At 32.8% G+C, this 12,715-nt stretch overlaps 1 protein-coding gene across 1 annotated transcript; it reads left to right on the top strand.

Annotated features, from left to right (window-relative positions):
- The first annotated feature begins 3,194 nt into the window (after window positions 1-3,194).
- Window positions 3,195-8,302, top strand: LOC149494676 (uncharacterized). The gene is made up of 3 exons (XM_089724400.1): window positions 3,195-4,659; window positions 7,529-7,635; window positions 8,195-8,302. Exons 1-3 carry the CDS (start codon window positions 3,195-3,197, stop codon window positions 8,300-8,302), a joined length of 1,680 nt encoding a protein of 559 aa, XP_089580526.1.
- The last annotated feature ends 4,413 nt before the right edge of the window (window positions 8,303-12,715 follow it).

Raw genomic sequence — 12,715 nt, 5'->3', positions numbered from 1 at the left:
CAAGATGCTGTGTCATCTTTAATTCTCACTATTTCACTACATTTTATAGGAGATCCGTCTCACTTAAAAGATAAAAATGCAGAATTATTAAGTAATCTTAAATGTAAACAACTAAGTGATTTTCAAAATTATAAAACAACTTTCCTCACTCGATTAATGTTAAGAGAAGATTCCAATCAAAGCTTTTGGAAAGAAAAGTTTTTGGCTGGGTTACCTTATTTTTTGGGTGAAAAAGTTAGGAATTATATTAAACAACAATATGGTCAACCTATACCTTATAGTAAATTAACTTATGGACAATTAATTAGTATAATTCAAAAAAAAGGTTTACAGATTTGTCAAGATTTAAAGCTTCAAAGAACATTAAAATATGAAATGCATAAAACTAAACAAGAACTAGGATCATTTTGTAAACAATTTGATTATAGTTTAACAACCTCTAAAAGGTGCGATGGACAGTGTTCTAGAACACCTAAACTTAAGAAACATTATAAAAGGCAGTATAGGTCTACACCAAGTAAAGATAAATTTTATCATAAAGAAAAATCTAAACCCATTAAGAAACAAAAAAGAAAGCAACCATATAAATCTTCAAGTAAAACTTCTTTTAAAGACTTAACTTGTTATAATTGTGGTAAAAAAGGTCATACTTCTAAATTTTGTAGATTTAATAAAAAATTGAATGAATTAAACTTAGATGAAGAAGTGCTAAATAAAATTCACCAACTATATCTTAATTCCGATACTTCAGAATCTGAGATTATAGAAAGTGAAAACCAACTTGATGAATTAGATTCAACAACTAGTTTATCTGAAAAGTCTTTAAATATGTTAACTAAAGATCAAAGTACATTATTAGTAGTAAACACTATAGATGACCAAGACACTAAAGCTAAACTTCTTAAAAAACTCATAAAAAGTTTTGAAGAAGAAAAACCAGTAAAAGAAGATATAACTCCTAAAATTCAACCTAATACTTACGATTTAACGACCATTCTAAATAAAAATAAAAATAAAAAGGTAGATATGGAAACTTCTAACAAAGATTTATATAAAGAAATTAAATTTTTAAAACATGAAGTAAATGAATTAAAAATGCAATTTTAACAAAATAGTAAAAGAATAAAACATTTAGAGTCTCAACTCATTTCTAGTTCTTCCTCGGATGAAGAACCAGACAATACCATAAACGATGAAATAAACCAATTAGATGAAGATATAGATAGTAATTTTCTAAATTTATTACAAGAAATAACTTCAAGAAAATATTTAGTAAAAATAAACATTAAAATAAATGATTTTCATATAGATGCAATAGCACTGTTTGATACAGGTGCGGATTTAAACTGTATAAAATCTGATTTAATACCTAAAAGATATTGGTTAAAAACTAATGAAAAACTAAGTACAGCAAATAAATCTAAACTTGAAATTATAGGTAAAACAGATGCACAAATAGTAAATCAAGGTCTAGAAATAAACACAGTATTCTTACTGTCTCCTCGAATAAATTATATGGTCATATTAGGAACTCCTTTCATAAACCTAATTACACCATATTCAGTTAAAGAAGATTGTATTAAATTTAAAATAAGAAATAGTAAAGTTAGGCTAGAATTCACAGAAAAACCTAAAAAGAAGCAATTAAATTTGTTAAAAGCTCATTCCATTAAAATATTAGAAATTAATTCTTTAATAAAATCTAAAGAAGAAGATCTAAAAGATATAAAAAATAATGTGTCTAAATAGAATTAAAAACCAATTAGAAACTGAATTTATACAAAATAAAATAAAAAATTTAAAAGAATATATGGAAAATAAACTTTGTGCTGATCATCCAAATGCGTTTTGGAATCGCAAACAGCATGTAGTTGATTTACCATATGAAAAAGATTTTGATGAAAGAACTATTAAAACTAAAGCTCGACCAATTCAGATGAACCCTGAATTGATTGAACATTGTAAAAAAGAAATTAAAGAATTAGAAGATAAAAAATTAATTTGTAAATCTAGAAGCCCATGGTCTTGTGCTGCTTTTTATGTGAATAAAAATGCAGAAATAGAACGTGGAGTACCTAGGTTAGTCATAAATTATAAACCATTAAATACCGCATTAAAATGGATTAGGTATCCTATTCCAAATAAAAAGGATCTTTTAAAGAAACTATATAATGCAAATATTTTTAGTAAATTTGATATGAAATCTGGCTATTGGCAAATTCAAATTGCCCCTGAAGACAGATATAAAACAGCATTCACAGTTCCATTTGGTCAATACGAATGGAATGTAATGCCATTTGGATTAAAAAATGCTCCTTCAGAATTCCAAAGGATAATAAATGACATTTTTAATCCATATTCTCAATTTTGTATCGTTTATATAGATGATGTATTAATTTTTAGTCAAACACTTGAAAACCATTTTAAACACTTAAAAACCTTTTGTATGATTATTCAGAAAAATGGTTTGGCACTTAGTAAAACTAAAATGGATTTATTTAAAACTAAAATTAGATTTTTAGGTCATTATATAGAACAAGGTATAATTCAACCTATAGAAAGAACACTTGTTTTTGGAGAAAAATTTACAGATGAAATTACTAATAAACTCCAATTACAACGATTTCTTGGTTGTCTAAATTATGTAATTGATTTTTATCCCAATCTAAATTGCATGTTAAAACCATTGCATGATAAACTTCGTAAAAATGCTGGTCCTTGGAGTAATCAGCATACACAATTAGTAAAAAAGATTAAATCTTTAGTAAAAGAGCTTCCTTATTTGTATATTCCTGATCCTAATGCTTTTAAAATTGTTGAAACTGATGCTTCTAACATTGGTTATGGTGGTATTTTAAAACAAAAACTAGATGGTAAAGAACGGATAATCCAATACACTTCATGCCATTGGACTCCAACTCAATTAAATTATTCTACTATTAAAAAAGAAATTTTAAGTATAGTAATTTGTATCAATAAATTTCAAAGTGATCTATTAAATCAAAAGTTTTTGTTAAGAATTGATTGTAAATCTGCCAAAGACATTTTGCAGAAAGATGTTCAAAACCTTGCCTCTAAACAAATTTTTGCTAGATGGCAAGCGCTTTTAAGTATATTTGAATTTGATATTGAATTTATAAAAGGAAATTCAAATAATATACCAGACTTTCTAACCCGCGAATTCTTACAGAACGATGGGAAGAAAGAAGGATAAAGGGAAGAACCCAATGCCAGATTCCCCTAGTAAAAGTTCCTCCCCTAAAGCTCTTTCAGAGCATTCAGAAGACCTACCTAAAACCCTAAATCCTAGTAAAGACCGTAAAAAGTGGATTGAGGAACTCTCTCAATCTCCAGAAGTTCTTAAAGCATTGCAGAATATGGCCTCTTCTTCCACAGAAGAGTCAGGTATGGCTTCTAAACCTAAAGCGATCGTACCCACTCATGGTACGGCTACTCTGTCTCAAACGGTAGACAGTAAAGAGCTATCAAATCCGTTAATGGCTGTGGATTTGCCAAAAATCCAATATGGTAATACTAGTAATATCCATAAATGGTTTGTAAAAAGTTTGTATGATTTTGAAATTGAAGTTGAGGATGGGTATAACAATATCAATCCTTGGCAAATTTTAAAACATTATTACCCTGAGAACTGGTATTTTGTTCCGTTTGATTTGTCAAAATCTCAGGAATATTATCAGAATATATTAGTAGAAACAGGATCTGTAAAAATTAAACATACTTTTGATAAAAATAAAACTATTTCTTATTCTTCCTTACAAATAAAACGCGTCATCCACCCTAAGGATTGGCCCGTATCTTCGCTATCTTCTCCAGTAAAATTTAAAACTTTGTATAAACATTGTATGGTTTATAATTATTTTGATTATAAAGACGCGTGGGATAAAATTTTTGGTATTCAAAATCCTACTACCACGCATTCATGGTTAATATATTTTGATCAAAGTATAAGGACTGATTTAAAAATACCAAATTGGTTTAAAAGATGGTGGCAATTTAAAGGTATTTCTGAAGAAATCATTCCTCAGGATATCATTTCTTTATACCAGTACTTTAAAGCTCATTATAAACCTAAACCTGAAGAAGTTCATATTCCATCTCTTATGTATTATTGTATGTCCTTCTTCACTCCATGGGTATATCAATGGTATTTCGACTATCATTATATCCCAGGAACCCATATTCCTATGTTAGTAAAACGCCATAAAATCAAATGGTGGGGATCATTTAAAAACTCCACTACTGAATTAAAAATCCGTCAATGGATTCTAAAGAAATTGTCCAGCCCATCTAAACCAGCTCTAACGTATGCAAACACATTAGCCATTCAGGATAACCCTCAATTTGGGATCCAAAAGGCCCAATGTCAAGCCCGTTTAGCTGCTGCTAAAACGCCCGAAGAATATAAACTGATTTGTCAAGAGATGTTTGAACAACTCTCCACTAGTTCAAATCAGCCCATAAACCCATCTTCCAGTAAAGCCCATAGTGCATCTTCTAGTAAATCTTCAACCACTACACGCCACAAAGGTAAAAGTAAAATGGTATTATCATCATCATCATCCCAATCTTCATCCTCCTCCGAAGATAGTGAGAGTAATGATGATATTCCTTCTCCCATTAAAATCAAAAGTAAAGCAAGTAAAAAGGCAAAAGCAAAGAAAGAAAAGATAAAAAGAGAAAAAAGAAAAGAAAAGCTAAAAAAGAAAAAGAAGGACAGCTCATCGTCCTCATCTTATTCTGAATCATTGTAAACAGGCAGAAGGAACCTTATTCCTTCAACTTTTCAGTAAAGACGCTAAGATATTATCTCCAACTAATCAAGTGGCAGACCAAAAACTATTCATCTACAGTAAGGGTCAACCACTATGCATCTACAGTAAAGGGCGAGCTACTATTTCAACAGTAGAAGCCAGGTACTATTCTCAACAGTAAAGGTCAAGACACAGTGGTAGACAACTCACTGTTCATCCACAGTAAAAAGCAAGATTCGGTGGCAGACATGACACTGTTCACCAACAGTAAAAGTAAATAGTAAAGATTCCATGTTTTGTTATTTAAAGGGAGCCTCTCCCCTTTGTGAAGGCATAAGTTCAGCTAGGATAAAACCTTAGATATCTCTCCTCCTTCTATCAAAATCGATTGTAAGGATTCAAGGTTAGAGAATCTCTGTAAGTATAAACTAGTTTGATCTTATCATTTAAATTTGTATATCTTAATTAAATTTTGTAATTTCAATTTTATATTAGTAAAATTAAATTGCTACTTTGGTAAGACCGTGTTAACGGCACCTTTCTTCTTCTCCCTCCACACTTTGACTTAATTCTGGGGATCCCAGGTTAAGGTTGCAGGAACCCTAAACCCTGTGTAAAATATATTGATAAAATTGATTGAGTTGATTGATAAATATTAAATTAGTAAATTGATCATAAGTATACTCTGTGGATGCAGCTTAGTCTGATCTTCCACATCAGAAATTTGTAAATGAACTATATTTATATATTTATAGATCCCACAGATTATACAATTCTTATTTATATGTATATTGACCTTTAAAATTCTAAAGTTTACTTCAGAATCAACATACTAGTAAATTAAAATATTGTTTGTAAAACGATCCTTTGTAAAACGAGCCTATTTCAAATATATATATATATATATATATATATATATATATATATATATATATATATATATATATTTGAAATATTTCCTTTGAAGAATGTGGAAATTTTTGTAAGTTGTAAGTTGAGAAATTTGAAATGATGGGTATTAAGTAATGAAGAGGTTTTGATTAAGAATTATTGCTTTTGTGAAAGAATGATTTTGATTTGGGCTCTACTATGCATGATTGAAACGTGGTATGATGAGATTGATTTGTTATGTGAAGCTATGATCATATGCTAGGGTTATCAGCCCTTATAAATAGGCGGACACGCTTATTTTTGTGATGGGGGTGGTGCTTTCATAGGCCACGGTGGTGCTTTCATAGGCCACGATTGTGTGATGGGGGTGGTGCTTTTATAGGCCACGGTGGTGCTTTCATAGGCCACGATTGTGTGATGGGGGTGGTGCTTTCATAGGCCACGGTGGTGCTTTCATAGGCTACGATCAAATCTGCTTATGTTCATTCTGTATTAGTACGAGCCTTAACTAAAGAATTAACATATTTGTATTATTAATCGTCTTATTACTTTCAAAGTATTTGAATTAAACGAATGAGATCATATTATTTTAGTAAACCTTACTTTGGAAATTAATGATTATGTTATCAAATGAATTTTCAAAGCATGATATTCCGGTACATGGTTTTAAACATAAATAGTATATGTATTGGTATAATAAATGTGCAAGTAATGAATTTATGAGTTGAAAGAATTAAATTCCTTATGTTATTAATTAATAGTTTATTTGATATTTCTTTTGCTATAAATGTACATGTATGTTGAAATTTAATGATTTTATGTAATTTGTGTTTTAAGTAAGTTGTCATCACAACTTTAGTAAGTATGTGAATTATGAGCACCACTGAGTTTTATACTCAGCGTGTTGATTTTTATCACGCGCAGGTTAAAAACTGTGGTTGCTGCTTGAAGACTAGAAGAGTAGCATCAGGGCAGAAGTGACTATTGTGGTAGGAGTAGATTGAGATTTATGTACTTAAGAACTATGGTATGTATAGAGATTGTATTATTTGAATTATAACTTAAGCATGTAATTAGCAATTATGTTGGTGTCTATATTCGGAGATAAGCATAAGATTCATTAAATGATTGAATATCAAATATTTCAAGAGAGTTGGTATGATTAGTTTATTAAGACTTGATATATATATTGAATGCAATTAATTGATGAATATTAAACTGCTATTGAGGATTTATATAATTATGAAAATATAGAAGTGTTGTTGTGTTATGATGAGTATGTGGAGATGTTGGGAGTTTGGAGTTTAATTGGGAGTGTTTTGTATTCACATGTTTGGCGAGCTCAGTTTTTAAAAGGGAAATTCTTACCATATTTATGTAGGATTTTTCCCAATCTATTTTTCAAAAAAAAAAAAAAAAAAAAAAAGAGATGAAAACGAAATGAAATGATTATCTATAAAAAAAAAAAAAATTCTCGCTACACTTGTGAATACTCAATTACTTCTAATTCATAATCTTATTTAATGATTTGTATGTTAAGTTAAGACGGTGTCTCCGGCACCGAATGTGGCATCCGTCGTCGGGTCTCATGGGACTCGGCGGAGGGTGTTACATTAGGTATGGATTGATTATCTAGACATAGAGTTATGATTGATTGTAGACTTAAGAGGATTACACTCCAGACTTCATCTGATGAAGAGATTGTAGTTATGGGTAAGAGGTCAGATTACCTCTCTAATATTATTTCTGCTTCTACTGCTAGAAGATTGATCCAGCATGGTTGTGAAGCATACTTAGCTTGTGTACTTGATCTAGAGTCAGAATCTCCTAGTGTGCATGATATACCTATAGTTTGTGACTTCTAGATGTGTTTCTAGAGGAGTTGCCTAGTTTACCTCCTAAGAGAGAGGTTGAGTTTGGTATTGAGGTTATGCCTGGTACTGCACTGATATCCATTGCTCTATATCAGATGGTGCCTACAGAGTTAAAAGAGTTGAAGATTCAGATTGGAGTTGCTTGATAAGGGTTTCATTCTTCCTAGTGTATCTCTGTGGGGTGCTCCAGTGTAGTATGTAAAGAAGAAGGATGGATCACTAAGATATTGTATTGACTGTAGACAACTTAACAAAGTTACTATGAAGAATCGATATCCATTGCCTCGAATAGACAGTTTGTTTGATCAGCTGAGAGGAGCTAGTGTGTTCTCGAAGATAGATCTGAGATCAGGTTATCATCAACTAGGGGTTTAAGAATCAGATGTACCTAAGATAGCTTTCAGGACACGTTACAGTCACTATCAGTTCTTGGTGATGCCGTTTGGTCTAACTAATGCTCCTGCAGTCTTTATGGATTTGATGAACCGGATATTTTATCCTTACTTAGATCAGTCTGTGGTTGTATTCATCGATGACATCTTGATATATTCTTGGACTAGATAGGATTATGATCACCATTTGAGAATTGTACTTCAGACATTGAGAGAGAGGTAGTTGTATGCTAAGTTGAGTAAGTGTGAATTCTGCTTGTCTGAGATTGCTTTCTTGGGTCACATTATTTCTATTGAGGGTATTAGAGTTGATCCGAAGAAGATAGAGGCAATGCTTGAATGGAAAATGTTACAGAGATTCGGAGTTTCTTAGGATTGGCTGGTTATTATAGAAGATTTGTCAAGGGATTTTCTCTCATTGCGGCCCCTTTGACTAGACTTCTTTAAAAAGATGTGAGATTCAAGTGGACTGATAAATATCAGAATAGTTTTAAGAAGCTTAAGGCAATGCTTAATGAGGCTCCAGTGTTGACACAGCCAGTTTCAAGTAGATCGTATGATATATATAGTGATGCTTCGCGTAATAGATTGGGTTGTGTGCTCATACAGGAGGGTAAGGTAGTTGCTTATGCTTCTAGACAGCTTAAACCTCACGAGAAGAACTACCCTACTCATGATTTGGAGTTAGCAGCTATAGTCTTTGCTTTGAAGATTTGGAGGCATTACTTGTATGGTGAGAAGTGCCATCTGTATACGGATCATAAGAGTCTCAAATACCTGCTTACTCAAAAGGAGCTTAATTTGAGGCAGCGCAGATGGGTAGAGCTTCTTAAGGACTACGACTTCACCATTGATTACCATCCAGGTAAGGCTAATGTGGTCGCAGATGCACTTAGTAGAAAGTCCTTGGTTGCTTTATGTGCTATGAATACTCGATTATCTATGGCTAGTAATGGTGCACTTGTGGCAGAACTTATGGTTTGACCTAGCCTTCTTCAGCAAATTCGAGATGCACAGAGAGATGATGAGACGATTGTAATGTGGAAAGACCTAGTCAGAGATGGAAAGAAAAAGAGATTTGTGATTAGAGGTGATGACTGCTTGTATTTTAGGGACCATATTTGTGTGCCTAAGATTTCAGAGTTGAGAAAAGGTATCTCAAAGGAAGCTCATAGTAGTCCTTATTCTATGCATCCTGGCAGTAATAAGATGTATCAAGATTTGAAATCACAGTATTGGTGGTCGGTGATGAAGAGGGATATCACAGATTATGTGTCGAGGTGTTTGACGTGCCAGCAAGTTAAAGCAGAACATCAGTTTCCTTCTGGTTTGCTACACCCTACTTCTATTCCAGAGTGAAATAGGATAAGGTTACTATGGACTTTGTGACTGGGTTGCTTTTAACTCCTAAAAATATGGGTGATAGTTGATAGATTAACTAAGTCAGCACACTTTCTTCTTGTTAGGGCCGACTTCACCATGAAGTAGTATGCAGAGCTTTATATAGGTGAGATAGTGAGATTGCATGGGGTTCCTTCTTCCATCATTTTAGATAGAGATCTGAGATTTACTTCTAGATTTTGGAAGAAGCTAAATGAGGCCTTGGGTACTAAGTTGAATTTCAACATAGCTTTTCATCCTCAAATAGATAGTCAGTCAAAGCGGGTTATAAATATTTTGGAGGATATGTTGAGAGCTTGTGTTATTGAATTTGAGGGCAATTTGGGGAAGTACATTCGACTTGCGAAATTTCCCTACAATAACAGTTATCAGTTGAGTATTCAGATGGCCCCTTTTGAAGCACTGTATGGTAGGAGATGTGGGACTCTACTATGTTGGTCAAAGTTGAGTGAGGACAAGATAGTAGGTCCAAATTTGATTCGGGATATAGAGGATAAGGTCAGAATTATGAGAGATAGATTGAAAGTGGCTTCAGATCATCAAAAGTCTTATGCAGACTTGAAGAGGAGAGATATAGAGTATGCAGTGGAAGATAAGGATTTCCTTAAGGTATCTCCATGGAAAAAGATATTGAGATTTGGAAGAAAGGGTAAGCTTAGTTCTAGGTTCATTGGTCCATACAAGATCATTAAGTGTGTGGGTCCATTAACTTATAGACTAGCTTTACTACCAGACCTGGATAGTGTAACACCCACCGGCCAATCCCGGAGAACCAGATGGCGGATGCCACAATCGGTGCCGGAGCACCGTCTTATGTCACTTATTAAAGCTAGATCACAAATTAGAAGTGGTTAAATTTTCATAAGGAGGCAAGTAATTAACATTTTATTTTGTTATTTTTTTTGTTAACGAAAATAATATTTAAGGAAATTCCTATGAAAATTTCGCAAGAGTTTCCCCTAAAAATTAACTTGCCACACAAAGAAAATATACACACTTCCAATTTTCTCCAAACCCCAAAACTCCAATTCAACATAACATACCACAAGCACTTCTAAATATCCATCAACATACGCATCATAGTCTAAACACATTCTTTTCAAGGAATATGTAATCATCATACACCAAAAATATAATAAAATGTTATTTCCTTCAATAATCATAACTCTTACTACATTATAAACTTATTATATACAACCTCCATAATACAATCTTTATATACATGCCAAAAATCACCATTTACAAAATATCCTACCCAAAATGTGATCTCTACTCTGATGCTTGTCCTCTGGTCTTGAAGAACACCCTCCGCTCCTAACCTGCGCGTGATAAAAATCAACGCGCTGAGTGGAAGACTCAGTGGTGCTAAATAACCAACAATTAAATTAAATAGAAAAGCCAAGTCAAATCTGAAATTACTCAACTATATAAATACCGAAATCGCATTCATTTAATTCAAATACTTTGAAATCAATGAGAAGATTATAAATACAAATATGTCTTCATTCTTTTATAGCAACAATAAAATTTCATTTTTTGTTGAGGCTCGCACTCATGCAGAATGAACATAAGCAGATTTGATCGTGGCCTATATTAGCGCCACCCCCATCACATACTCGTGGCCTATGAAAGCACCACCGTGGCCTATGAAAGCACCACCCCCATCACACAATCGTGGCCTATGAAAGCACCACCGTGGCCTATGAAAGCACCACCCCATCACACAAATAAGCGCGTCCACCTATTTATAAGGGCTGATAACCCTAGCATATGATCATAGCTTCACAATAACAAAATCCATCTCATCATACCACGTCTCAATCATGCATAGTAGAGCCCAAATCAAAATCATTCTTTCACAAAAGCAATAATTCTTAATCAAAACCTCTTCATTTAGTACTCATCAGTTCAAAAGTTTTACTCAAAACACTATAAATGTATATATACTTAATATGGTATAAAAGTACATAAATCAAGAACTTTTCAGCATTTCCAAAACTTGACCTCTGCTGGGTTTTTAACACATAATTTGAGTTATAGATCTCCAAATTGAATGAAATCAGATTCATTAGAAAGCTAATACAAAATGCTACAAATTTTCAGAAGGGACCACAGCCCAGATCACAGAGTAAGATAACAAAAAAAAGCTCAAAACACAGACCAACAGATCAGACCTGATTCAGCAGAACCAAGTCCAATGTTTCTTGAATTCCTACTTTACCAAACACTCAAATGAAACCAATCGAGAACGAGAGAATTCTCAAGACACACGGAAACAACTTTTATGAATAACTCAGAACCTAATCGTATCATTATAGTGGTCAAAATGGGCACTCAATTTAGTAATGCATGTGGCCCGACACAACAGAGTCAGTTTGGGTGTTTCAGCCATAAGGTGAGCTATGTATCTCCAATTTGGACACAAGAGGATGGGTTGGAAAGATAAGAAGTAAATCTATAACTTTTATGAAGAACATAAGACATTATTTTGCCATTTGAGTGGTCAAAATGGACAATAATTTCGGATATACAGGTAAGACATCATAACAGAACCAGTTTTGGTATTGCAATCATAAGTTGAGCTACAAGTATTGGAATTAGACATAAGAATATGTTTTGGAAAGCTGAGCAATAGAGCTACAACTTTCATGAAGAAGTCAAAAACAAATGGGAAGTATAAAGGGGTCAAAAAGGAGTTCCAATCCCACGGCAGAACACATCTCACATTAAAATTCAGCAATTTCAACAAAACATACAAAGTTCCCAAAATATATTCAAAACCCTAACCATGTAAAACAACTTAAACAAGTGAAATTATGATTGCACTAACCTTATTAACAAGCTTGAATAAGCTTGGAAAGCCTTACTCCTTGGCCTTCTCTTTCCCCTTTGAGGATGGTTCTCCAACCTCTTCAAAGTATGAAAAATCAACATTACAAGCAAAACTTGACAAAAGAAATAGTTGGAGCATGATTTAATGCATCAATAACATGTCTAAACCATGAATTCTACTTAACAATTCACAAAACTCAAAAACCACAACTTACTTGCTTCAATGGTAACTTCACTTCTCTTTGCTTTTAATCACAAATCTCAACTTCTACTCCTTAATTCTTAAGCATTAAGTCCTATTCTATGGTTTAATTAGGTAGTTTGGTGGTAAATTTGGAGGTAAGAAAATGAAGAAAATGAAAGAAGAAGGAAGAAAATGGAAATGGCGTGGAGAAGAGAAGAGAAGAAAGACAAAAATGTTGTGGTGTTTAATTTTAAGTGCCAAAGTCAAATTTGACTTCCTAAAATCATGCAAAATGTGTGGCTAAGATCAAGTCCTAAGTAATCTCATCCAATGGCTCTAAATATTCCTCAAATAATTCTCTTCTACTTC

This window comes from Jatropha curcas, chromosome 7 (genome assembly GCF_041381405.1).
Source record: "Jatropha curcas cultivar XTBG-Jc1 chromosome 7, XTBG_Jcur_1.0, whole genome shotgun sequence".
In the NCBI taxonomy this organism is placed as follows: Eukaryota; Viridiplantae; Streptophyta; class Magnoliopsida; order Malpighiales; family Euphorbiaceae; genus Jatropha; species Jatropha curcas.
Note: the sequence above shows the minus strand (reverse complement) of the source record. Positions and strands in the feature narration are given on the sequence as shown.